The following is a 24,943-nucleotide window of genomic DNA, read 5'->3' on the forward strand; positions in this document are numbered from 1 at the left end:
ATACCCGAAAGGAGAGAGCACAGCCCCCTTTTGCCCTCTGGTGACCGCGGAAAGTGCCATCGAGAGGCAGCAGATCTACAACGACCCTGCAGGACCTTCCAGGCAAGAATTAGCAAAAGAAGGAGAGCTAGTGTTTTGTACTCTGCTTTTCTCTACCCGAAGGACTCTCCAAGAGGGCTTACCATCACCTTCCTTTCCTCTCCCCGCAACAGCCACCCTGTGAGGTAGGTGAGGTGAAGAGAGCTCTGAGAGAACTGTGACTGGCCCAAGGTCACCCAGCTGACTGCGTGTGGCAGAGGAGTGGGGAATCAAACGCAGTTCCCCAGATTAGAGGGCACTGCTCTTAAACACTACACCCAGATGGCTCTCAAGGTAGCTTGTGGGATATTGTAACTGCCTGCCAGGGGTTCTGGAAAGAAAAGAGTTGAGGGAATCTCATTGATTAAATACTTTGCTTCTTTGGTCCTTGCTTTCTTACCTGGGCTTGGATCTGCAGTAAGTTAACCTTTCGGAATTTAATCTGTGCACGATAAATTTGAATGCACCAACATGGAATGTGTCATGTAAGGTGTGCTTCTACTTTTGTACATAAAATTTCTTTCTCTTGCTCCCATGGGAGTCAGATCACCTTTGTATGTTGTTGGAACAGCATTTCCCCTTACCTGGGAAGTGTGGTGAAACATCTGCATTTCCATATCATTATTTTTTGTACATTTAATCCAATCCCCCAAACCCTGCCGTTTCCAGTCTCCACCCTCCAAATCTCCAGGTCTTTCCCAACCCAGAGATGGCAACCCTTTCCCTGTTTCCCTTCTGCACAAATATACCCACCCACACATCTGCTGAACCCCAGGGAACAGTGGCTGGCAGAAGTATTCATTCAGGCAAACATTTTGGAAATGTCATCTCTAAGCCTAAAGTTAAATACGGGCTCCAAAATACATATTTTCTGGCACAAACAACCAAATAGTTCTTCAAGGAAGGAACAGAAGGCCAGAGGGAAAGAAGGCAGAGAAACGGGGAAACGGGTAGAAAGGAACCCGGAGAGAATCTTCTCGGCACTGTTTGAGAATGCAAAAGAATCTTCCTCTCGGGAGAAAAGCCATCTGCTCAGAGAGAGGAGGTGGGGCCCTGGCTCAGCGGCAGAGCATCTGCCTGGGACGCAGGAGGTCCCCGGTTCAATCCCCACTGTCTCCAGTTAAACGACCAGGCAGGAGGGGGTGGGAAGATTTGAGGGCCTAGCTCAAGCAGAAGATTTCAGGACCAATCTCTGGCATCCCCAATTAAAAGAATCAAGTTCTGCGAAAGAACTATCCGGGGCTGTGTGCATTGCACCTCCTTCCTTGGCAGATTGTATTTTGGGGTTTTCTCTGGCCCTGTGGGGTACCCAGACCCATTTGTTTTCTTCACAGAGAACTGTGTTCTTTTCCTCCCCACAGTTCTCTCTGCCAGCCCCTTACACGCCGGCACAGGAGCAGGTTGTTTAGGGAAGCAATTTTAACACTTGTAAAGGATTTATCAAGTCTCCCGGGGGAACGGCATATCTCCGAAATGCCTCTCTGCAGGAAGCAAGCGGGCCTGAGATGGGGAAAGGAAGCAGATAGCAAAAAAAAAAACACAGAGAGGCATCGATCGCGCAGGGGAGAACTGGGCCCCTGTCTGGCACATTACTTGGAGACGGTCTTTCGAAAATCCTTTTTCATCACATATGGGAACGGTGGTTTCCTGGAAGTGGAGGAGGAGGACATTGCAGGAGCAAAGACACTTGCCTCTCTCGTGGCCACAGCCCAGAGACAAGCTGGCCACAACACCTGAGACCCTCCCCATCTCCTAAACATGGAGGAGGAAGACAAGATCTCAGAGCGAAGTTTCCTCCATCTCTTGGTCACAACTCCAGGGACAGGATGGTCAGAAGATCTTGGGATTATCTTCGCCCAACACAACCTACCCTGCAGCTTTTTCGTGGAAAGCCAGGTGGGGGTCAAGCCGGCTCACTCAAAACAAGCTAAGCCCCTCCCTCGCAATGTGTCCGGCCGCCCTTCTTTTGCATAAGCGGAAATTTCGGAACCCTCTTCGAGTGACGCTCCACGTGGAGCCAACGCTGGGGCACGGCAAACAGGTTCGGTAGAGACCCGGGAGTCTCACACTCAAACCGGTACTCTACCACGGGGGACCCTGGGCTAGCTGCTCTCAGCCTCACCCACCTTGCAGGGTTGTTGTGAAGCTAATAGATAATGCGGAGCAGGGGACAATTCCCCGCCTCCCTAGGAGGAAGGGGACAACCACGGTGGAAAGGTAGCACATTGCGATCTTCTGATTTGAGGGCTTGGAACACACTCGTGTGCAACAGAAGTGCCGAAAATTATTTTTACCTTCCCCAAAAAGCGGCCCTGGCTTCTTGCAGTCCCATTAAGCACTCCGAAGCTGCGGCAGGGACGAGGGCGGAAGGGCCTCGCCTCGAGAAGAGCGGCCCTTCAAGACAAAGCCGGAGAGGAGCGTTTTTTAAGTGGAAAACCCTCTGTCCTTTTTACGTCCCTTTCCGCACTTTAGAACACGGGGCTGTGAAGATTCCATCAAGTCTTCTGCAAAAAGGAGAGAGAGAGAGAATAAAGAAATAACCTCCAGCCGGGATCAAGGCAACAAAGTGGAAATCTCGCCTCCCTGTTATTCTCTGAAGGGAAACGGTCAGAGATACTCGACGGCAGGTAGCTCCGTCGGCAGGTCGAAACTCCCATCCACGAAAGAGTCGACGCGGGCTTCAAAGAAATGAAGACCATTATGAGAAATAGCATGCCTTATTATTTCCCCCCTCCTTTAAAGACGTGTAAGAAGAAGGACTTGTGGATGAGGTGGAGCTTTTTGTGACGTGGGCTTCTTTGGGAGCTCTGAAGAAGTCCCTTAGAATGTGAACAGCTATGATAAATCAACCTCCGGCTATTCTCCAAGGGTTATCTAGGCTCCATCCATCCAGGTGTTAGTATGTTGGCCCTTAGGAAGGTGCAGTCTGTATTGCCATCAAGGGTGGCTTAGTGGTAGAGCACCTGCTTGGCAGGCAGAAGGTCCCAGGTTCAATCCCCGGCATCTCTAGTTAAAGGACCAGGCAGGAGGGGATGGGGAAGGCCTTGATCTGGGACCCTGGCTCAGGGGCAGAGCCTCTGCTTGGCAGGCAGAAGGTCCCCGGTTCAATCCCTGGCATCTCCAGTTAAAGGACCAGGCAGGAGGGGATGGGAGAGGCCTTGATCTGGGACCCTGGCTCTGGGGCAGAGCCTCTGCTTGGCAGGCAGAAGGCTCCTTTGCACGTTTAAACTCCGCCAACAATACATACATATCCTCGCAGGTGCTTTAAATAAAGGCCGAGAAACTGCTCCGGAAGGCATCCATCCTTCACCTCCCTCGCCTTCTTCAGCTCAAAAGGGTCTCTTCCTCTGAAATATCGCTATGCTTCGTTAAGGAAATTATTTGAGGATGGATCTGGTGTCTATTCCTTAAGCAGTTGTCTGGCTTCACATTCAACCAAGGCTCACCCTGTAATTTGCCTGCCCCTGATTCATCAGCTGCTAAGGTTAAAATGATGATAATAATATAGAACGCAGCTCCCTCTTTGCACAAAATTTCCAAATCCAGATCTTTTTGACTTCAAAAGGAGATGCTTTTTAACGCATCCGGGGGCTGTCAGGGGCAGATGCAACCACATTGTGGAGGCTTCCCCTGATGTTTAAGGTGGATAAATCATGTCTTTTATTAAAACCCATGTGGCGCTGTAGTTAGATTGCCGGGAGTAATATCTGGGAGATCAAATCTCCAGCTCCGGCTTGACACCCACCTGGCTTTCTGTGAACGTCGCTGGTTGACTTTAAGCCAGTTACGCACAGTCAGCTGAGCCTACCTCACAGGGTCGTTGAGAGGAAGGGAAAGGGGTTCGTAAGCGGCTTTGGGACTCCTTCGGTTAGTGAAAAGCGGGGTGTAAAAAAAACAGGTCTCCTTCTAATCCAAAACCGACCTCAATCCAGCGTTGTTATTGAAATTATCTGTGTCATCTTTCTGCTGGAAAATGACGCTGTCTTTATTTACGGCATGTTTTGAGGTCACCTCAAAGTCTTTCCTGTGCAAGAATGAGGGACAATGTCCGTGTGGGGCGAGAAAGACAGACAGAAATCCATTTTGGCAGTGGCAGGAGGGGGGGGATGATAACGCCTGTCACTTTTATGCCCCCCCCCAAATAAATTTCCAGAGATCGGATTTTCAGTCAGGGTAAATAATTGTGTTCCTCGGTTTCCCCCCACAGCCTCATCCCTGTATGTATTTCAATTTTCTTCTCAGGATTCACGTCCAGGGTTTGATTTCTCTTGCAACTTTTGAGAGCTGGGGAGGGGGGCGGGGGAGAGGAACCTCATATTGTTAAAAAGCTCCGTGGGAAGGAAATGGAATTAATACAAAGGGACTCAGCTTGGCGTGACCTGCAAAATGACATCAAAACATCATTCGTTTTTCCCCATCTCAGAAACAGTCTCTCCCCCACCCCAAACATCGACAGAACGCCCCTGCCCCAGACAGCCTGGAGATGAGCTGTCACTCTAGGAGATCTCCAGGGGCCGCCTGGAGGCTGGCATCCCTGCCCCACTCCCTGCCTCGGCAGGGGGATCGTCCTGCATCAGCAAAAATGTCTGAAATCATAAATTCCAGTTCATCGGGGAAAAGAGAGCTGTAGCTCCACATTAATATCCACCGGGTGCTTCTCCTGCTTATTAAGGGCTCTGCATACGAGATCGGCAGATTTTATGCTCCACCTGCCAACCTGAAAGGGAAGGAATGAATTCCTGAACCCTCTCAGAGCCTCTCCTGTCTTTAACCTCGCGGTGATTTAGGGCGTTTCTGAGGGTTCGGCGCCTCAGCAAAATACGACTTGCAGAAAAATGATGGAACCAGCTTGGGACATCCCTCCAGGAACAATTGGTCTGGGAGCGGACGGAAATTAAGAAGGGAGGAGAGGAATGTGGCTTGTTTCAAATAGAATTTGGCTTTTTCGGCTTTGCCCGTCCCTCGGATCTTTTGCATGTCCCCCACAAAAGAGACACATTTGGGATACGGGGTTGGAGGAGAGATCTACGGATCCCACGGAGCAGCCAAAGGGCAAAATGGTGGCCTCAAGAGCAAATTGGGACGGAACTCTCCCCGGAAGCTAAAATGACTCATATTTTGGTGACATTATGAGAAGACAAGAGTCCCTGGCAAAGATCTGCGGAACTCCCTGCTGCAAGAAACGATGGCAGCCACTAGAGCAGACAGCTTCAAGAAGAGAATGGAGAAATGTACGGAGCGAACGTATATCAGTGGCCGTGAGCCACAGGCTGTGGGGCAGTGGGCTTCTGGAGTTCTGGCCCGGCTTCCCCCCCGCTCAAAAAAAAAAATTCTGTTCTGCTCAGGCTCTACCTCCCGGCCAGGAGTTGGCAGCCTTGAGAACTAAATGCACAGTTCTTCCAACGCGGCTTACAATCAATGCCGGCCACGGATGGCCGGCCCCAACAAGTGCCCAGCTACTTCCGCTCCTGGGAGGGGGGGCACAGTTTAATCGATGCCCCCCCTTCCCACCCACCTGTCTCCTCTGATGAGTGTCCAACCCCAGTTCTCCCGACTCTGTCAAGGTCACCTTCAACACGTTCCACTCCGCTGGGCCGCCTCGCTCGGTTACGTTTGCAATTTTCTTCCCTCCGCATTTGCTTATTTGGGGCCTAAGTAGTCAAGCCGCCTGTGGAATCGGCCGCCTGCACCTTGGCCGAGGGAGGGAAGAGGGGTCAGGAGAGAAGGACGAGTCGGGCAGGGGGTCCTCCCAGCCTCTCCCGGTCCCCCCTTCCCCCTTAAACGAACGTGGGGGTGCATTGCACAAAACAATCTTGGGTTGGAGATTTCCGTGAAACAAGAGGCCGAGCACAAGCCGGAGATGTCTCACGCTGGGAAGTCCAGCTCGTCTTACAGAGAAGCATGGTAGGGAACAAGCGAGGGTGCCAACCTCCAGGTGGGGCCTGAAACATTCCCAAGCGCTTGACAAGAGTTCAATTTGCCCGCTGGGAAGGGAAGCCAAGGAGTGTTGACTTTTCGATGTCATTTCCCCTTCCAAATCAGCCCTTTTCTCCAGGGGAGCTGATCTTTGTAGTCTGGAGAGGAGCTGGAATTCCAGGGGATCTCCAGGTCCCACCTGGAGGTTGGCCTCCCTATGAGCAAGGTCCAAGGCCACAGAGTCCCCCTCCAAAGCAGCCATATACTCCATCAATCCCTCAAAGCCCGTGTTGTCTATAGGAATGGCCACACTGTGGCTCTCCAGATGGATGACAAGGACCGTGAGCCCCTGCCAGGGACTGAACCCGGGACCTTCTGCACACCAAGCATGGTGGCAGGGGCTCATGGTGATTGTAGTCCATGGATATCTAGAGAACTAGAGTTTGACCATCCCGGGTCTACGTATACCAGCGATTCTCAAGTTTTTTTAAAATCACTGACAAACCCCTGAAACATTCCTCAGGCTTTGAGCAACCCCAGAACTGGCGCCATCATGCAGAAGATGGCTGGGAAGCAGAGCTGTGGACACGCCCACCTGGGGCCCCTCCCCTTCCCACCCCCTCCTGGGCCATCATTGGCCATTTTGGGAGGGGTTGGGCGGGCATACGGTCGGATCACCTGACAAATGTCCGAGACAATTTTTTTGAATCTAAAAATTTAATTAACTCTGGATCTGGACTATAAATCTGAAAATGAATAAATAACTCCCTCCCATTCGGGAAAGCCCTTCCAGGGCAGTAAAGAAACCCCCCGTGTTTTACAAAACGCCGTTTGAGAAAGCCTGATACAGACTATTTATCATCTCTGTGGGGAACATTTTTGGCTTTTATTACGGTTATTACGATTATATTAGCCCATGAAAGGTGTTTGAATTGAATTAACTAGTTACCCAATTCCCCGAGGCATTCAATGCCACATATTGGACAAAGAACACCTTATGCCAGATGCTGGGGCTGGCTGAAGAGAAGGTCACCGTGCGGAGTATTCACTGGTAAGCAGAAGGCACTCTGCACATGCTCAGCAGCACAACACAGGCCAATTCAATCAGGGGGTGGGTGATGAAATTCATGGTTCAGACCGGGCAGGGGTGAAATCGGGCATTTGTTTTTTCCCCTTCTGCCACCCTGAGTAAATGTCCTAGTGCAAACAGAGGAGACTGCCCCACCAGCAAGGAATTTCACTTCATTAATCTTTGCATGTATCAAGGGGGGGGGGCAAACACGAGAAAAGCAAAAAGCCCTTAGACAAAGCAGAGCACAAGGGAGTGAGTTTGATCAAGAAGGGGTTAACTGGCTAAGCTCCAGAGCCCCCCCTTGTGGCACCCTTTCACAGGCAACCCCAACAAGCACTGCTTGCACATTTCTCCTTGTATCTCCACAGTGTAAAGGGCAAGACACATATATTAAAAGCAGCAAGGAATTTGGAGGGGGCGCGACACATTTCCAAAGGGCCATGGCCTCCATAGGCCCCGTCTCTATCGAGACACCTGGCTTCCACCCCTTTCAAGAGAAGGAAACTCTTCAAAGATACGCCAGTCTTTACCTTCTTGCGGAGAAAACCACATCTGCCAAACAGCGGCTGTCTCAAGCTTGGTTAACAAGGGCATGGCCTCACCACAGCTGGCTCCCTTTCGCTCTCAGCTGCAACCTCTCTTCTCCTGTTCCTTTTAATTGCGTAGGAACACACAGAGCTGCCTCCTACTGAGTCAGGCCAATTGCTCAAAGTTGCCTGTTTCGGCCGGCAGCTGCTGAGCCCTTTAATCTGTTGCTGAGCCCTTTAATTGGTGATGCCAGGTGAGGATCATGCTGCCTTTGATTGGCTCCTCCCCTCCGGCTGTCAGGTGGCCACACCCACCACCTGTAACCCTTTCTTTCCCAATCTGGGCCAGCTTTCTGGGCTTCCCTCTGCAAAGCCAAGCTCCCTTTCCTACAGGTTGCACCAGGATTTCTGCGGGTGTTGCAGTTTACACCTGTAATTGTACACATGGGTCAATGCACAATCATTGGCTTCTTTTCTTTCCATGTCTTTTACCCAACTGGTTGAGTCCTTGGGCTGACCCAGCATGATTTTTTCTTATGTTCTCCTATGTAGGACAGCAAAGCTCTGCTTTCTTGGTGGTTGGGGGGCTGCAGTGGGAGGGCTTCTAGAGTTCTGCACCCATAATAGTTTGGCCACTGCGAAAAAGGAGAAAGGAAGCCAACGGATCAAAGGCACGGGAGGGGGCGGAGAAATTCTCAGACCCCGGTGCTCAGTGCAAAATTCGCTGTTGCTTTGGAGAATCTTTGATGCTTTTGAATGTACAGGTTTCTGGTGGCCAGGGGAAGCAGTTTATGGTTTTTGGGGTAGAGAATGAAATGTGCCTCCCCCAAATCTCCCCCTAGCTCAGCCCTCTTGGCAAAAAGGAGAAGGGATGCCTTTGATTTATCTCTTCCCCATGGAACCACAGAAACGGGGTCTGGCGGTGGGGGTAGAAGCCATTCCCAGCCCTTTTCTGTTCGGCATCACACACTGAGAGGCTGGAAAGGTTTTCCCGAAAATGTAGCCTCTTTATTGTTCCGTCCGGTGGAAGAACTCCTGCAGCTCTTGTGGGACCTGGAGAGAGAGGAGGACGGTGGATACCACTATGCAAAAAACATTGTCTCTCCTCTTTGTGACAGAGCTGATATGGGGCTTTTGTAGGGTGGGGTGGATATGGACCATCCGTAGGGTGAAGAAGAAGAGTTTGTTTATTTATACCCTGCTTTTCACTACTCAAAGGAGTCCCCAAGCAGCTTACAAACACCTGGGAGGGAGGTGGGGTGGAGAGAGCTCTGAGAGAACTGCTACAAGAGAATAGCTCAGAGAGATCTGTGACTGGCCCAAAGTTACCCTAGCTGGCTGCATGTGGAGGAGTGGGAAATCAAACCCGGTTCTCCAGATTAGACGTCGCTTCTCTTAACACCATTCATCCATCTGTTCTTGGTGCTGGGGGGGGGCAACAGTGGGAGGGCTCCTGGCGTTCTGGCCCCCCAGGTGGACCTCCTGATGGCTTCTGGGTTTTGGCCACTGTGTGACACGGAGTGCAGGACTGGAGGGGCCATTGGCCTGATCCAACATGGCTTCTCCTATGTTCTTATTACAAGTTACGAAATATGTCCCTTCCAACCTGGAGTCAGCTCAAAGGCTACAAAAGGAGGTGAAGAACCTGGGGCTGTGGGATGATGAGTAAAAGGGAGGGGGATGGAGTTGGACTGTTGGAGCACTGAACATGGTAATGATCCGCTTCTAAGGGCTGTAAGGATGTTTCCTTCTCAAATATTCACACTTCCCCCTGCAGCCCGAAGCAAGCGGCTCAGAAGGCCACAAGGATGAGGCTTACCTTGTCTTGACGTTGCATGAGGAGCTCGTAGGTGTTGCAGGCCTTGGAGATCAGCTCGTTGGCATCTAGGTCGACAAGGTTATTGCAGAGCTGGAGAGGGAGGAAAGGGAATCTCAGCAGTCCCCTCTGAGCTGGGGACACGGTGGGTTGGCAAATCAGAGAATCGTGCCTGGAGCAAAAATATCCTCAGGTGCCCATGGGCGTGGTCAAAAAGTCGTGCGCTTTGCATTCAGGGACTGATTCGGTTGAGGATGATTCCTCAAGAAAACTAGCAAACAAGGGCAGGAATGGGAACGGAATGGTTCCCTGCCAAAGGACACGTTGAAATCTGCCTAACAAGTAGAAGGGTGGGTCAGCATGTTGGTTTTAGGCCAGTGGGACCATCAAGAACAATGAAGTTTAATTTGGAGTATAGAAATATAATAAATAAACAAATGAACAAATATAATGCAACAGACTCCACTGTCTACCCTCCACGGCAGCCCTTTTCTCCCGGGGAACTGATCTCGGTTGTCCAGAGATCCATTGCAAAAGGAGGAGATCTCCAGGTGCTCGAATATCTGAGCCCCCCTGCTCACCATTAAAATGTCTTCTCTGCTCATGTCTTCACGGAGGGTCTGGTCTCTCACCATCTGGAGCATGGTGTAGGCAACGATCACCTGGAAGTTTCGGCAGGGCATGCCAGTGAGAAACACCTGGGAGGAGGGAGACACAGGTAGTCATCAAGGGAGCCCTGCAGAGGTCCCTCCCCAAACCTCACCCTCCCCAGATGTCCCCACCCCCAAATCTCCAGGTCTTTCCCAGCTCAGAAGTGGCCACTTTCAATCCCACAACATGTTTAGGGATGGCATGTGAGTCTCGGTATGGAATTAGACGGAATTCTTTGCAGGGCTGGCTTGGGAGGCAGCTGAGGACTTCCAGATGGCGATTTGCCCTCTCCCCTCTCCGCTGCGTAATTAAAGCCAAACGGCTGGCGTGCGGACGCCACATCAGCGGGAAGAGCGACTGCTGGGAGACGCCGGGCAAATATTAATTGAAATAATAAAAGCCGCCAGGGCCCAGGACAGAAGAGGAGAGCATGAAGCAAACCGTTTAGTTGTGGTGGGTCAGAATTCCTGCAGCGGCTGCAACCCAAGCTGGGTGTTTGAGATCGGACTGAAAAGGCCTGTGCAAAAGCCATGAGGTCACGATCCGGTGACTTGGGTCAATCACATCTCAAAGAGGCCACTAGTCCAGTCTGGCGTCCAGGCCTGTATGGCCCCTTCCAATGCTATGATTCTGTGACTCGGTGACCAGTTTCTGTGACTGCGTTATGAAACATTTTCTCTTGAATATTTAGTGAGTGAGTTGATTCATTTGTACCCCGAAGTGGCTTGCATCAGTCTCCTCTCCTCCATTCGACCTCCACAACAACCTTGTGAGGTAGGTTAGGCAGAGAGGTAGGAGGTTCAGCTTTTCTCCAATCCATCCTTCTTTTTTCCTTCCTCCCCGGTCGAAATTCTAGGACTGTAACTGCTTAGCACTGCACCCCTGTTGATTGGCACAGATGGCAGGGAAGGGCAAGGATGCAGGGGGATGCCAGGAGACACTTGGGCAGGTGCCATGGTGCTCACAGGAATTGCCCCTGAACTACCAGTATGAAAGGAAGGGGGCCCTTAGTCAGCTATCTATCTCCTGGAGGGTCATGAAGGACCCACCAAACAGCAAGAAGGACTCACCTCCCAGAGTCTCCAGACATCGTCGAAGGACTTGAAAACCCGCTGGAAGAAGAGACAGAACCAGGGGAACAAGGCCTGGATCACTCTGCCCTTTTCTAGAAGGAAGGAAAGCCCAGGTGAAGCTTCCATGATCCTGTTGCAGCACATGGGAGGCTGGGTCAAACCCTGGTCTGATGAGGTATGGTCTACCCAGGTTGGCAGCAGTTCTCCAGGGTCTCAGGCAAAAGGCTTCCTCATCACCCACTGTTTGGTCCTTTCCACTGGAAATGCCGGGGATTGAACCTGGGACCTCCCGCAGGCCAAGCGGAGGCTCTGCCCTTGAGCCAGGGTCCCAGATCAAGGTCTCTTCCATCCCCTCCTGCCTGGTCCTTTTAAGTGGAGATGCTGGGGATTGAACCTAGGACCTTCTGCATGCAAAACAGAGACTGTGCCCCTGAGCCAGGGTCTCAGTGCTATTAAGAAGTCATTCAGAGGTAGTTGGCCATGAACTGCCTCTCCATCAGGTCCTGGACTCCCTTGGAGGTCCCTCTTCCAAATACTAACCAGGGCCGTCCCTGAGGTTGGATGAGATTGGACCAACCTGAGCCATCCAGGTCGAAGCAAAGGACCATTAGAAGTGGTTGGCCATGGCCTGCCTCTGTGTAGCCACCCAGGACTTCCCTGGGGGTCTCCCCTCCAAGCAGTAACCAGGACCAACCCTACTTAGCTTCTTGAGGTCTGCTGAGATCAAGCCAGCCTGGCCCATCCAGGTCAGGGCGCATTTTTCTAGCCCTGCAAAAAAGCTTGGGAGGGGAACAAAACATGATAGAATTCTTCCAAAGACCGGCCAGCCAGAGCTGCTTACCCAGGTTTTTGGCAAAGGCGGGGTCCATGAAAGCCACCAGGGATCTCAGCATGGACAGGTTCTTCTCCACCCCAATGTTCATGATGCAGCTCTTCTCCTGCAAACCCCCCCCCCCCAAAATTAATTAACGCCCAATCCCATAAAACAAGAATCCAAAACTGGGAAGACGTTTGACAGGACACCGAGAGGCCAGATGGCTTTGCTTGGCCGCGTCCTCCTCTTAAAACATTGGAAATGATCCTCTCTGAGATAGCCACGGGTATCTGCAAACCGAGACTGTTTTGCAGGCGGCCTGGATTCTGCCAGAGTGGCTGTGTCAATCTCCCCTGCCAAGTGTTTGGCTAAGTCCAGATGGGCTACCTTCGCTTGCCCAGGACGGAAAGTAGCCAAGAATCTCCTGGACCTCACAGCTCCAAGGGACTGTTCTGGGCCAGCATAGGGGGCGAGAAAGTCTGGACATCTGCAGATGGCTCATCCCCACCTCTGGCTAGAGATGCGGGGGTCAAATCTACGATTTCCTAGGGAACTGAGCCAAAGAGGATTATGGGCATGTGTTGTTTTATGGCTCTCCTCCTAAACTGCCCCAAGCAAGTCCTTACAAACTTATAGGGCAGGGCCCTCCAATGAGGTTGTCCACTGAACATTTTTCTGGTACCTGCCAAGGGGGGTGGGCCAGGTAGGGCTGTCAGTGGACAGTGTCTCAGGTGGGTCTTTGGTGATAAAAAGAAAACATTACTGTGGGACCAGCTATTGATACAGATCGAGGATCTCCATTGTGTGCCCAACGGAAAATTGCAGGAACTGGGTTGCTTTGTCTGGCTCTGACTTCTGTGGCTGCCATTTTGTGGGAGCCATTTTGTATCTGGCTCTGCCTTCCGTGGGAGCCATTTTGTAGCTGGCTCTGCCTTCCGTGGGAGCCATTTTGCAGCTGCATTCACCAGGCTGGAACGGAATTACAAAGGTGCCCACAGGTTGCCCTGATTCAACATGTTCTTATCTCGGGGCTATGGATGCTCTATCTTCTTGGTGCTTGGAGTGGGGAGTTCTGACCCTGCTGATGGCCCCTGGGTTTTGGCCACTGTGTGACACCGTCTGTTGGCTTGGATGGGCTATTGGCCATATCTAACATGGCTTCTCTTATGTTCTAGACAAGAGGGTTTGCCACTGGATGACCCAAGTCCAGCCCCAAGTGCCAACTCCCTCATACTGGCAGTGGCCAAGGAAGAAGCCTACTGTTTTCTGGAGGAAGAACTGGAACAGCCAATAGATCTCATGCTCCTTTTCCACAAGCAGCCTGAAGATCAGAAGCATCTCGTGGAAGCCCTGCTGATATTCTGGGGAAAGAACCAAACAGATGAATCGATGCCAGGGAGCCTGATGCCCGCCATTTTCAAAAAATTGTAGGCAAGGAGGAGCACTTGACCAGCCTAATTTCATGCCTCCTTGCCTGTATTTGAACTTCTGAATTATGTATGGTTCCACTGCTGGCAACAGCCATTTTGTGGTTGACTCCACCTCCAGTGGCAGCCATTTTGTGGTTGACTCCACCTCCAGTGGAAGCCATTTTGTGGTTGACTCCACCTCCAGAGGCAGCCATTTTGTAGTTGCGCCTACCACACCGTGTCAGAATTCCAAGGTTTTCCACAGGCTCAAAAACCGCGCTAAGGTACCAATTCCACTTCTGAAAGTGGAGACAAATAATTTGGAGCCCCGAAGTCCATGGAGCTATTTGTACGAGGAGAATTCCAGGGCCCTTCATCCCTTTTCTTACCAGCCTCCACGTTGCAGACGTAGTTAAGCAGAAGGATCTTCTCCAGTTGACTCTTGTCCACTATGGCGTTGCCCTGTGCGTCTTTGATGTACAGCCTTTGCACATCGGACTCTGCAAGGGCGTGAGAGGTGGTGAAGGATCAGCCACGTGAAGGTCACACCACGGAAACCAGACCACTGAGATGGAGTCTCCAAGTCCTCTGTGGGGCAGCCAGGGCAGCCCACACCAGAACTGAGATGCCATCCTGGCCAACCTTGCATCCCAAGCCTACCACTTCTATCCCACAATGCACCAGGTCTCTTGCTGGGATGGAGCAGCCAAAACGAGAAACAGGCCTTCCTTGAGGAGCCAGCAATAGAACCGCCATCTCATCGGGGAGAGGAAAAGAACCAGCAATGGCTTGCTTCCACAGGGAGGGCCCACGGAGCAAGTGTTTGGCATGCAGAAGGTCCCGGGTTCAATTCCCGACACCCCCAATATCAACCAGGAGGTGACGTGGAAGACCTCTGGAGAGCCGCTGCCAATTTGCATAGGCAGTATGGACAGTCACAGTCCAAGGATCTGATTTAGTATAAGGCAGTGTTGTATGCTCATGTGTTCATTCTCTCGATATTAGCTGAGAGGGTGGTTGCCAGCTCTGGGTTAGGAAATACCTGGAGAACTTTTGGGGGGGGGGCTGAGGGAGGGGGATTTTTTTGGGGGGGACGAGACAAGTTATTGCTGCGTATGGAGATGAGATTTTCCATTGTCAAACCCCGAGGCAGACTGTAAAATAAAAATTTTAAAAAATCTAAAATAAAAAGCAGTCAAGTGATTTAAAACTGAGCGGGCTGTTTTAGAATTGACCCGACAAGGAGACACACGGTTGGGGGGAGGGAAGACCCCCCCTCCCTCCGGCCTGCCCTTGAAGAGAACCACTTGGAGGGCCTTTCCCCATAAAAGCGGGAAATGGATTTCGTTTTATACCTGTTCTCGGGTGAGGGAAGGACACTGGGAGGGAAACATTTCCCGGGGTATGTGACCTGCTTAAGGAATCTGCAGCTTGGCGAGAGACTGTATTTCTTCTGAAGGACCGGTTGGAGTCCCACCTCCAGCCGTAAATCTTCTCCCGGCTCGCTGGGGCTGATTTATGTGGCTGACGCTGATTTGTAACATTAATTTTGCTGTATCATTTAATATTCCTTTTGTTATACAACTGGGAGAAGCTGGGATGGAGAATCTGAATATAATCAGAATAATCACTTGACATGGTTCTTTTCATCTGTGAGGAAAGAGGCCCGCAGGTGTTTCCCGGATTCCACTTTCTCACAGCTATATTTTACCTGCTTTGCTCCACCTCCCCCCTGGGCTGATCTTTCCTTCTAGAACTTTTTCAGTCGTGGGGAGTTTTTGACCTGGATTTTGAAGTCGGTTGGCTCCTGGGTATCAAAGAAGAAATCTACCATCCTCGTGAAGTGGCTTTCTTCTCCATCAGATCTTTGGCTTATCAAGCTCAATATTGTCTCCTTTGGCTGCTGGTGAGGTCTTGCCCATCATCTCCTGCCTGCTCCTTTTAACTGGAGATGCCGGGGATTGAACCAGGGACCTTTTGCATGTCAAGCAGAGGCTCTGCCCCTGAGCCAGGGTCCCAGATCAAGGCCTTCCCCATCCACTCCTGCCTGGTCCTTTCAACTGGAGATGCCGGGGATTGAACCTGGGGACCTCCTGTATGCCAAGCAGAGGTTCTGCCACTGACCCATGATCTTCAGCCAAGGTCTTTCCCAGTGGTACAGGTGAAAAATGGCACCTTTTCTCCACCCCACAATGGTCACCACCAGCCCGAGTTTCTTGCCTTCCTCAAGGTAACTCCTTACTGATGAAGTTGCGGACGTCCATGAAATCCCGGTGCTCCGTCTCTAGCCACGGCTGGATCTTGTCGCACATGTTGAGCAAGGACTCATAACTTTTCCTTCAAGGGGAAAGGGAAAGCACTGCGTCCAATGGAACAGAATTGGTGGTGTTGTCCCACACCCCAGGACAGATAACTCTAAAACAACAATCACCAGTTTCAGGGCCCTAGCTGCTAACCAATGCAGCTGCCTTCTACTGGGTCATAGACCATTGATCCATGAAGGGAGCTCTTGTCTACTCTAGCTGGAAGGTGCTTTCCAGCAGGGGTAGTCAACCTGTGGTCCTCCAGATTTTCATGGACTACAATTCCCATGAGCCCCTGTCAGCCTTTGCTCATGGGAATTGTAGTCCACAAGTATCTGGAGGACCACAGGTTGACTACCTCTGCTCTCCAGCATCTCAGAAAGATACCTTTCCCATCTCCTGCTACCAGATCTGGGGGCTACCAGAACTGGTGATTTTTCTGTCTTTACGGCAGCTCCTCTACAACTGAGCCTAGGCCCTGATCACAAACAGATGGACAGAAGGAGTCACGCCAGGGAAAAAGGGAAAGCAGGTGGAGAGAAGTTACCCAAGTCTGCCCGGGCTGGTTTTTACCTTCGCATGCTTTCAACGGTGAGCCTTTCATCATGAGATGTTTGCCAGGCGTAGTATCCCGTGAGGAACTTCCAGGCTTCCGGTCTCACCGCGGGATCCAGACCCTGCCAAGGAACAACGGAGAGGCGTGAGGTTCAAAAAGAAGTTTTCCTGATCCTGCTGAGCTTTTCTCATTGGGTACGCTACAAGTCCAGGCCATAAACAGGCAAATTTTACATTAGCGTAAAGGTAAAGTTATTCCCTGTGCAAGCACCGGGTCATGTCTGACCCTTGGGGTGACGCCCTCCAGCGTTTTCATGGCAGACTCAATACGGGGTGGTTTGCCAGTGCCTTCCCCAATCATTACCGTTTACCCCCCAGCAGCAAGCTGGGTCCTCATTTTACCGACCTCGGAAGGATGGAAGGCTGAGTCAACCTTGAGCCGGCTGCTGGGATCGAACTCCCAGCCTCATGGGCAGACAGCTTCAGACAGCATGTCGCTGTCTTACCACTCTGCGTAGAACAGCCTAATTGTACACTGCACAGTCTCTAATGTGTGTTTGTGACTGGTGGCCGGCAGCTGGTTACATGTTAAAAGCATTAGATCTCCGGTGAACTCCCATTGGTGGGCAAAAGACCCTAGCGAGAGGGAAAAGGACGATTTTGAATGCAAGTTCACTGGTAAATCTCCTCTCTCCTTTGTCAAAGCATTTTCAAACAAGTTGGAAAGGTTATAAGCAAGGGGAGCATTATCTAATTTCCGCGGAGGATCAAAGTTCTCCTTCCGGATTAAGCTTCTAAAGGACCACTTGGAGAAATTCATATCAAGATCTGAGAACTTAAAAGGCTGAGGAATTAATTAGGGGGGAAAAAAGGATTTGACATTTGATTTCTTCCTCTCGGTTCTTCCTCAATCGGGGGGGAACGGCAGGGCAATCTGAATTACCCTCGGTTTTATGCCGACGTCACTGCCGAAGGGACCTTTCTTGTTATTAAGGAGATTTTGATTTAATGCGGGCTGTTTGATCGTTCTCTCTGTCTCTTTGTCGTCGCACCAATGGTGGTGCGATTACGGTCTGAGGAATTACAGGCACCCGGCGGGGCCATCCTAAGAGGAGTTATGGCTGTCTAAACCCCCTGAAATCAATGGGATTAGAAAGGAGTAACTTTTCTTTGGTCCTGCCCCATTGGTTTGAGACATTTCATCCTCTCTGAAAACAAAGAGCCGGCAAAGGACAAAGGAAGTCAACCCATGTGCTCGGCTTTCTTCGCCCACAGAAGAGCCTGTTCCCTTCTAGAAGGAATTTCCATACGAGTTACTGAAATCAAACTTGATTTTAAAAAATCATTTCTATTCCGTTCTCTTTCCACCAAAGGCTGTTAAGGGGCATGCTTTTGCGCCTATGTATCGATAGACTGAATTTCTCCCCAGTTGAGAGACTTGGACCAGCTTTTAGAATATTGTTCTCCCTTCCCTCACATCCTACTGACAACAAACCCGTGAGAGTTTGTCACAGGCCCAAGATAACCCGGCGGTCTTCCGTGGTAGAAGTGGGGATTTGAACGCTGGTTGCCCAGGGTCTTAGTCTGTCACCCTGCCCACTCCACCACACCATGCTGGTTTATGAAGGCCATCTAGTCCAGCCTCGTGCTTCACACAGTGGCAGGCCCAGTCTTCTGGAAGGCCCATAATATGGCAGAGAAGCTTCATAAGAACTTCAGAAGTGCCCCGCTGGATCTAGATCAATGATCCATCTGCTGTATCAGGTCAATGGTCCATTTAGTGGCCAGCCAGTTCCTCCAGAGGGCCAACAACAGGGCAAAGAGGCCATGGTCTTCCTCTGATAATAATATAAGAACAGCCCTGATGGATCAGACCAGTGGTCCATCCAGTCCAGCATCCCATCTCATAAAAATGGCCAACCAATTCCTCTGGACAGCCGACAATATGGTATAGAGGGTGACATTTCCCCTTGATGTTGCCTCCTGACACAGTGATTCAGAGGTTGACTCTCTCTGACTGTGGAGGATCCCCTTAGCCACCACTGATAAGCTTCTCCATTGAAAGCTGTTTATTTTTGTGGACATCACTACATCCTCTTGTCCATATAAGACACTATATATGGGTAAAAGGTAAAGGTAAAGGTATCCCCTGTGCAAGCACCGGGTCATGTCTGACCCTTGGGGTGACACCCTCCAGCGTTTTCATGGCAGACTCAATACGGGGTGGTTTGCCAGTGCCTTCCCCAGTCATGACCGTTTACCCCCCAGCAAGCTGGGTACTCATTTTACCGACCTCGGAAGGATGGAAGGCTGAGTCACCCTTGAGCCGGCTGCTGGGATCGAACTCCCAGCCTCATGGGCAGAGCTTTCAGACTACATGTCTGCTGCCTTACCACTCTGCCCCACAAGAGGCTCTTACTATATATGGGTAGAGAAGTAAAATAACAGAATATTGTAAAATTGAACAGAAAGAAAGTGGACAACAGGCGAGCCAAAGTTTCAAAAGGAGGGGGTGGAGAAGGAACTTTGCTGCTATAGATTAAAAAGAAAGAGAAAGCTTTAGAAAGAAAAGGAGCAAAATGTGGAAGATAAAACAACAGCAGCTCCAAGCAGGAAAACAGAGAGATAAAGACCGTCCGATTGCTTGAAAAGGATCCAAACAGCAGGAAAAAGCGATAATCTATGATAATTTAATTTCTCCGAAAAAGGGGAAAAAAAGGAAAGGAAACAGCTCAACTGTGAATCAGTTCATTGTTTGGGAAGCTTTCAGAGCTGGCATGAGAATCAAAGTTCTGGGGGGGGGGGAGGGAAGAAGATAAAAGGCAGATAATTTCATCTGAAATGGGCATTAGCGACAGAGTGTTAGAAAAAGGGTGGAGAATGTTAGAAAAAGAAGAAGCAAGATCCAACCAAGGTCCAGTGTCAGCCCCAAGAATCCCAGGGCACTTTTAGGTTGACCCCAAGAACGCTGGTGCCATCGGACAGCAACTTGCAATCCACCCTTCACTGGAAACACAGAAGGTACGAAGGTAAACTCTGCAGCTCCGGGAATCTCTGGAAACGTGATGGAGAAAACTTCTGGCTTGACTACAGACTTTTGGCATTTCCTAGAGCTACCTTTCCCCATTTCTGAGTAGCTCTAGGAATCTCCAGGAACTCTGTGGTAAGACTTTCCTGTAAGTAGACAAGGCTTTCTTCTTTTTCTCCCCCAAATCCTCCCACCAGTTGCCCAGCAACTCTAGGCTGGGCTCACAGACCACCGAAAGCTGTGATATACTAAATCAGACTCTTGGTCTACTCAGGTTGGCAACAGGTTTCCAGAGTCTCAGGCAAAGGTCTTTCCCATCATCGATTCGTCTGAATTACACATAGGGTAGTTTTCATGCAGCTGAATCAATTTGGCGCCATTCACGTTTATGGGGATTTCTCCCTTTCTGTCTTTTCTGGGTTCCAGGGAGGGGTGGTGGTGTAGGTTTGAGTTAGAGATGCCAAATGTAGCATGGCTGCAGAAGATTCTGCTCTAAAGACCCCTTCGTTGCACAAATATATTGGACCGGGGTTTCCCCCACCTGACTGTCACTATGTCCTAGAATGAGAACAGACCGGATTCTCTTGCCGCAAACCCCCTACAGCCTCACCCTAAGTGGGCCGTGGGTTCACAGCCCTCTCCTCCGCCATCCCCCAATCTCTCTAGCCTCCACTGCCAAATTGATTAACTTTAACCCCCGAGTAAGTGGGGGATTTTCCCCTCCCTGGCCTTCACCGAGCTCTCAATTTATTTTCTTCGGCTCGGTGAAAAACGCTTTCCCACTTTCGCTGGAAACAGCTGCTCAAGTCCAGCCCGGCCCAGGGAAACCTGCCACTTTTGCCGTGAGCTGTGAAAAAAATCCACCACCCCCTCCTCCCTCCGCTCTACAGGCTGTTATAAATGTTAGTCTTGCCCTCGATAAATTTAGCTGTTCCGGCGACCCCAGCAGAGCCTATTTATCCCCTGTGTAATTTCCCGGGGAAGCTGTCAAGTTCTCCGCATCTGCATCTTTTGCGAGGATTATCCGAGCCGCCGCATCTGTCTTTGGGACTTGGAGAGCGCCGTTTCCAGCCTCTTAACTTGTTGCTCCTGTTCCCGGGAAAACGCTTTGATGGCCTGTGATTGCCTGCTCAGCTTTAATTATACGCGGGTGGGTTTTTTTGGGGGGGGGGATTTGATGGAGGTGAAAGGACACCGGAGCTTCTGTCGTCTTCGATAACGTGCCTCTCCCCATTTATAGAATCATAGAATCATAGAATCATAGAATCATAGAATCATAGAATCATAGAATCATAGAATCATAGAGTTGGAAGGGGCCATACAGGCCATCTAGTCCAACCCCCTGCTCAACGCAGGATTAGCCCTAAGCATTTAGGAACAGAGGACTGTGGGTTGTAGGCCCGGAGGGGGAAAAGTATCGTCACGGGGCCGTCAGCTCATGGTGGCCCTATAGGGTTTCTAAGGGAAGGGGCAAACAGAGTGGCTTGCCATCGTCTTCCTCGGCATAGCACCCTTGGTCTTTCTTGGTGTCCTCCCACGGAAGTACTAATTGTCACAACCAGTTTGGTTCCGTCCAATTGTTGTGCTTCCAACGTGTATCTTTCCACCCACTCACCCTTGTTCTGCGTATAGTTACCACTATGGGCCTTCTGCTGTCTCCACTGCATTCCTGTGGAGAGCTGCTTTAGTTTTGTAAACCTTCTCGGGATTCTGTGAGGCACTGGACTGTAAGAGCTTTGAAATCTCCAGTTTTCACCTGGAGATCCTCCAAAGGACAGAGAAGCCCTGGCTTAGCTAGTCAGTTGACGGAGAATCACCAAGGGACATATTCATGGACGGCAGTTTGAGTGAGTCACGCCTCTTCAGCTTTTGAGATGATGATGGATGATGATGATGATGAAAAAGACAGTCTTAGCATGGCTTTCCCCACTGCTGCTTTTCTGGAAGGTTATATCTCGCGTCCCACGGGGTCTGACGGAAAGGTCACCTATACGCTGACGTTGTGAGCCTGCAAATCTGTTTTGAATTAATTTATGAACAGGAAATAACTGAGCAACAGTACTTGGGTGGGGTGTGTGGATGGCTGGATGTGGAAGCGCTGTCCGAGCATTAAAGGGCATTATTTCTGTGCCAGCCCCAAGAATTCTACTATGTCAACCCAAAGAATCCCAGTGCATTTCTGTGTCAGACTTCAGACTCCCAGGGTATTTCTACGCCAACTCCAAGAATCTCAGCACAGTTCAGTGTCGATCTCACAATTCCCACAATTCCACCCCAAAAACCCGCAGTGAATTTCTATGTCTGTCCTGAGAATCACAGGGCATTTCTATGTCAGTTCAGAGATTCCCAATTTGGCGATTTCTCAAAAAAAAAAAAATCCCAGTATAATACAAAAGAGGTACGGCTGGAAAGTTATTTGTTGTCCATTTCCACACCCGCAAAAAAGAGCAGCCTCAGAGAGATGCCTCTTTCTAAAAGTTGCAAAACTTCCCCATTGCCATGGCAACCTCACCTTGGTGCAGGAGATGTGCTAAACGAACGGAAGGAAGAAAAGCCACATCCCTCTCACATCTGTGAGGTGCTCTGAGACATCCGTTGTTAGGCAAGACATAATGAAGCCAGGTCGGTCTGACCTTGCCAACAACCTTGCAGGATTTAGGAAAGCCCAGAATTCCCTTTTTGCGGTGTGAAGACTCGCAGCCTCTAATAAGTGACAGCTTCTTCCCATAGGGAATGCTATTCTGGACATCTACCACTTGCAATATGGTCTCAGATGCCCTGGAAAACTCCTTTTCCCAGGGCTTTCTCGCTCCTGGGAATCTGCCGTTGCAATATTCAAGATGCTGTGAGCACTGGCTTCCGCATTTAGAGTGGGGGGAAAGAAGACCAAGCTCTTTTAAGCTGTTTGGGGATAGCACTTGGTGAGACAAGCTAAATTCTCGGATCAAATTCAAGGGACTTCACACTTTAGGCTGTATTAAGCTGAGCCGAAAACATGGAATCAAGATGAATAGAGGAAGACCACACGTGAGCTCTCCTTGAAACAATTTGGAGCTAAACATCTGTCTGGAAACCCTCCACCTAAAAATGCATCGATTGCAAATTAGGAAACACCCAGCATTTTTTTAAAGCGCCTGAAGAAAACCACCCCTGCATGTGCCTGGAAAATGTTGACTCCTTGCTAACTCTCTCTGTATATGTCCCATTCCAACCTAGTCATGGTGATCCAACGGGGTCTCTTCTTTGTTCTTACGGCTTACCCTCTCCAGGACTTGAGATGAGACAAACTCTGGGGACTTCAGGATATGTCCGCTTTCGTCAAAATAACTTTCCCACTCAGCCTTGTCGATGGGCATCTTCTTCAGCTTCTGTAGAGGGAGCGACGGTTTTGACATTAAACAAGGGCCAGAGACTTCTTGGTCCTGGCCCCCGCCTGGTGGAACGAGCTCCCTGAAGAGAACAGGGCCCTGTCCAGACTCCCACAATTCCACAGGGCCTGAAAAGGGAGCGCCTCCACCAGGCATGCTCCTGAGATTGACCAACCCTATGACATCTCCAGGTCCCCCCTCAGACACCTCCTACATGGCCTACACCAGCCTGACCTCTCTGGGGGTTTATCTAAGTTGTTTTTGTTCCTGCTATATTAGTGTTGATCAAATCCATTGATATTATGTTAATTTATACCACTGTTGGATTATTGTTGATGTTATTTCTGACTATGTCCCATGCTAAGGTTGTTCCATGGAATACCCCACAATGTTGTATGTAAACTGCACTGAGCCCTGTGGGAGGGCAGTATAAAAATCTAATAAATGGATGGATGGATGGATGGATGGGTAGATGGATGGATGGATGGGTAGATGGATGGATGGATGGGTAGATGGATGGATGGATGGATGGGTAGATGGGTAGATGGATAGATGGATAGATGGATAGATGGATAGATGGATAGATGGATAGATGGATAGATGGATGGATAGATGGATGGATAGATGGATGGATGGATGGATGGATGGATGGATGGATAGATGGATGGATGGATGGATGGATGGATGGATGAATGGATAGATGGATGGATGGATAGATGGATAGATAGATAGTTGATAGATAGATAGATAGATAGATAGATAGATAGATAGATAGATAGATAGATAGATAGATAGATAGATAGATAGATAGATAGATAGATAGATAGATAGATAGATAGATGATAGCAGCAAACTTGGAGAGACAAGCTGGAAATGCCGCTTGCCCTGTAAGAGCCTAATCCAAAAAAAGTTTTGCACAGTTTTGAAAGTTGGCAAAAGAAGAGCTCTTTTGCCATGACAACCAACACAATTTCCCATCCCGATCTCATTTTTGTCATTTAGTTCATTTAGTTCTCCTTCATCTCCAATGGGGACCCAAAGTCAAGGCCTTGGATATCTTCGAGATCTTTCCCATTAACTCCAACCTGGTTTTATTTTAACTGGCAATGCCGGGGCTTGAACGTGGGACCTTCTGCCTACAATGGGGAACTTACCAGGAGAGAGGAGAAGGAGGCTCTGAGTCCTGAAACCTCCTCTTGGGAGGAAGTGGGGCTTCCGAGCCTTTCCCTGTCGGTAACTCTGATCATTGTTTCTTTTTTTGGGGGGGGGGGAGTATACTTTGGAATAAGTCTCGATCCAAACGGAGAGGTGCCAACCCTCCCGAAACGCTTCTCAGCTTCTCTTCACTTCTCCCCTTCTCCTGGAAGGAGCTCCATGGAGACAGGACGGATGGTTCTCTTCAGAACAGACAGTCAACTGTAGGGCCGAATAGGTCACAAAGACATGCGGCCGGCCGGCTTGCCAACATTCCAGTAACGGTGGCCCACTTGAGTAGGGAAAGACCTCTTCGTGGACCCTAGACTGCTACCCTCTGAGAGACGAGATGATCCTGACCTTGGTGGGCCATTGGTCTGCCTTAGAGTAGGTTCACGTGCTCCCAAATATACGTTCTGGAGGTCCCTGGGAGAACGGGCAATGAGAAAGACAAGTCACAAGGGGAACAGAGTCTGAAAAAAACGTCATTTCCCTCCACAAAAATCAGGACAAAATCATGATTGACCAGCGACTAGAAATTAGCCAATGTCTCTGAGTAATAGGAAGATGCCGTTCTCTTAAAGATCAAGATTCACTGAGCAGGGAGCATTTTGAGGAACAAGGACTTTGAGGGATACGTGGTATGACAAATTGCCACCTTGGGAGGGTAGCATAATTCAGTATATTAAAGGTTAAATGCTTTCTACCTGTTGTTCGTCATCTTGTGTGGCAGGTTAGGGCTGGGGGGAATCCTAACAAGCTCTGAAGATGGGGCTTCCTGTTGCCAACGATATCGATTTCTCTTTCCCGTCTGCTGGAATCGTCTCCTGCCTGCCTTCTGGAAGTTCGGGATATGGCTTTCCCCCTTCTTGTTTCCTCCCTTTTATTTTCATCCTGCTAAGAACAATCGCGGTCCCCTCAAACCAAGAACTGCTGGCAGAGTTTCAAAATGTAGAGAGGGCAGAGCCCCAGGGTGCTTAAAGAAGCAAACAACGCTTATCCAGAAGAGAAACAATGACGTATAGAAAAAGAGAGAGAGAGAGAGAGAGACCGACTAACTAACTGTTGACTGTAGTCTGCAGTTGTTTTTCTGCTCAACAACTGTTCTGGAGGCAAGCAGAGAGGAAGCGCACTCCAAC

At 50.0% G+C, this 24,943-nt stretch overlaps 1 protein-coding gene across 2 annotated transcripts; it reads right to left on the reverse strand.

The window, feature by feature from the left end:
* Positions 1 to 838: 838 nt before the first annotated feature.
* Positions 839 to 24,034, reverse strand: TBC1D21 (TBC1 domain family member 21). Of its 2 annotated transcripts, XR_013227404.1 has the most exons (12): positions 23,765 to 24,034; positions 22,503 to 22,610; positions 16,233 to 16,336; positions 15,599 to 15,693; positions 13,746 to 13,856; positions 13,208 to 13,308; positions 11,975 to 12,071; positions 11,131 to 11,225; positions 9,991 to 10,107; positions 9,413 to 9,502; positions 2,373 to 2,582; positions 839 to 1,725 (listed from the first exon to the last, which is right to left on the reverse strand). XR_013227404.1 is itself a non-coding variant. In XM_077317633.1 (11 exons), the coding sequence occupies exons 1-11, from the start codon at positions 23,855 to 23,857 to the stop codon at positions 8,602 to 8,604; spliced, it is 1,056 nt and encodes a 351-aa protein (XP_077173748.1). In that variant the 5' UTR covers positions 23,858 to 24,034; the 3' UTR covers positions 8,575 to 8,601. The 2 variants fall into 2 exon arrangements, 1 of the variants encoding a protein (XP_077173748.1); XM_077317633.1 differs by lacking the exons at positions 839 to 1,725; positions 2,373 to 2,582 and adding an exon at positions 8,575 to 8,646.
* Positions 24,035 to 24,943: the final 909 nt, after the last annotated feature.

The sequence above is a fragment of the Paroedura picta genome, chromosome 18, assembly GCF_049243985.1.
Source record: "Paroedura picta isolate Pp20150507F chromosome 18, Ppicta_v3.0, whole genome shotgun sequence".
NCBI classification, from domain to species: Eukaryota; Metazoa; Chordata; class Lepidosauria; order Squamata; family Gekkonidae; genus Paroedura; species Paroedura picta.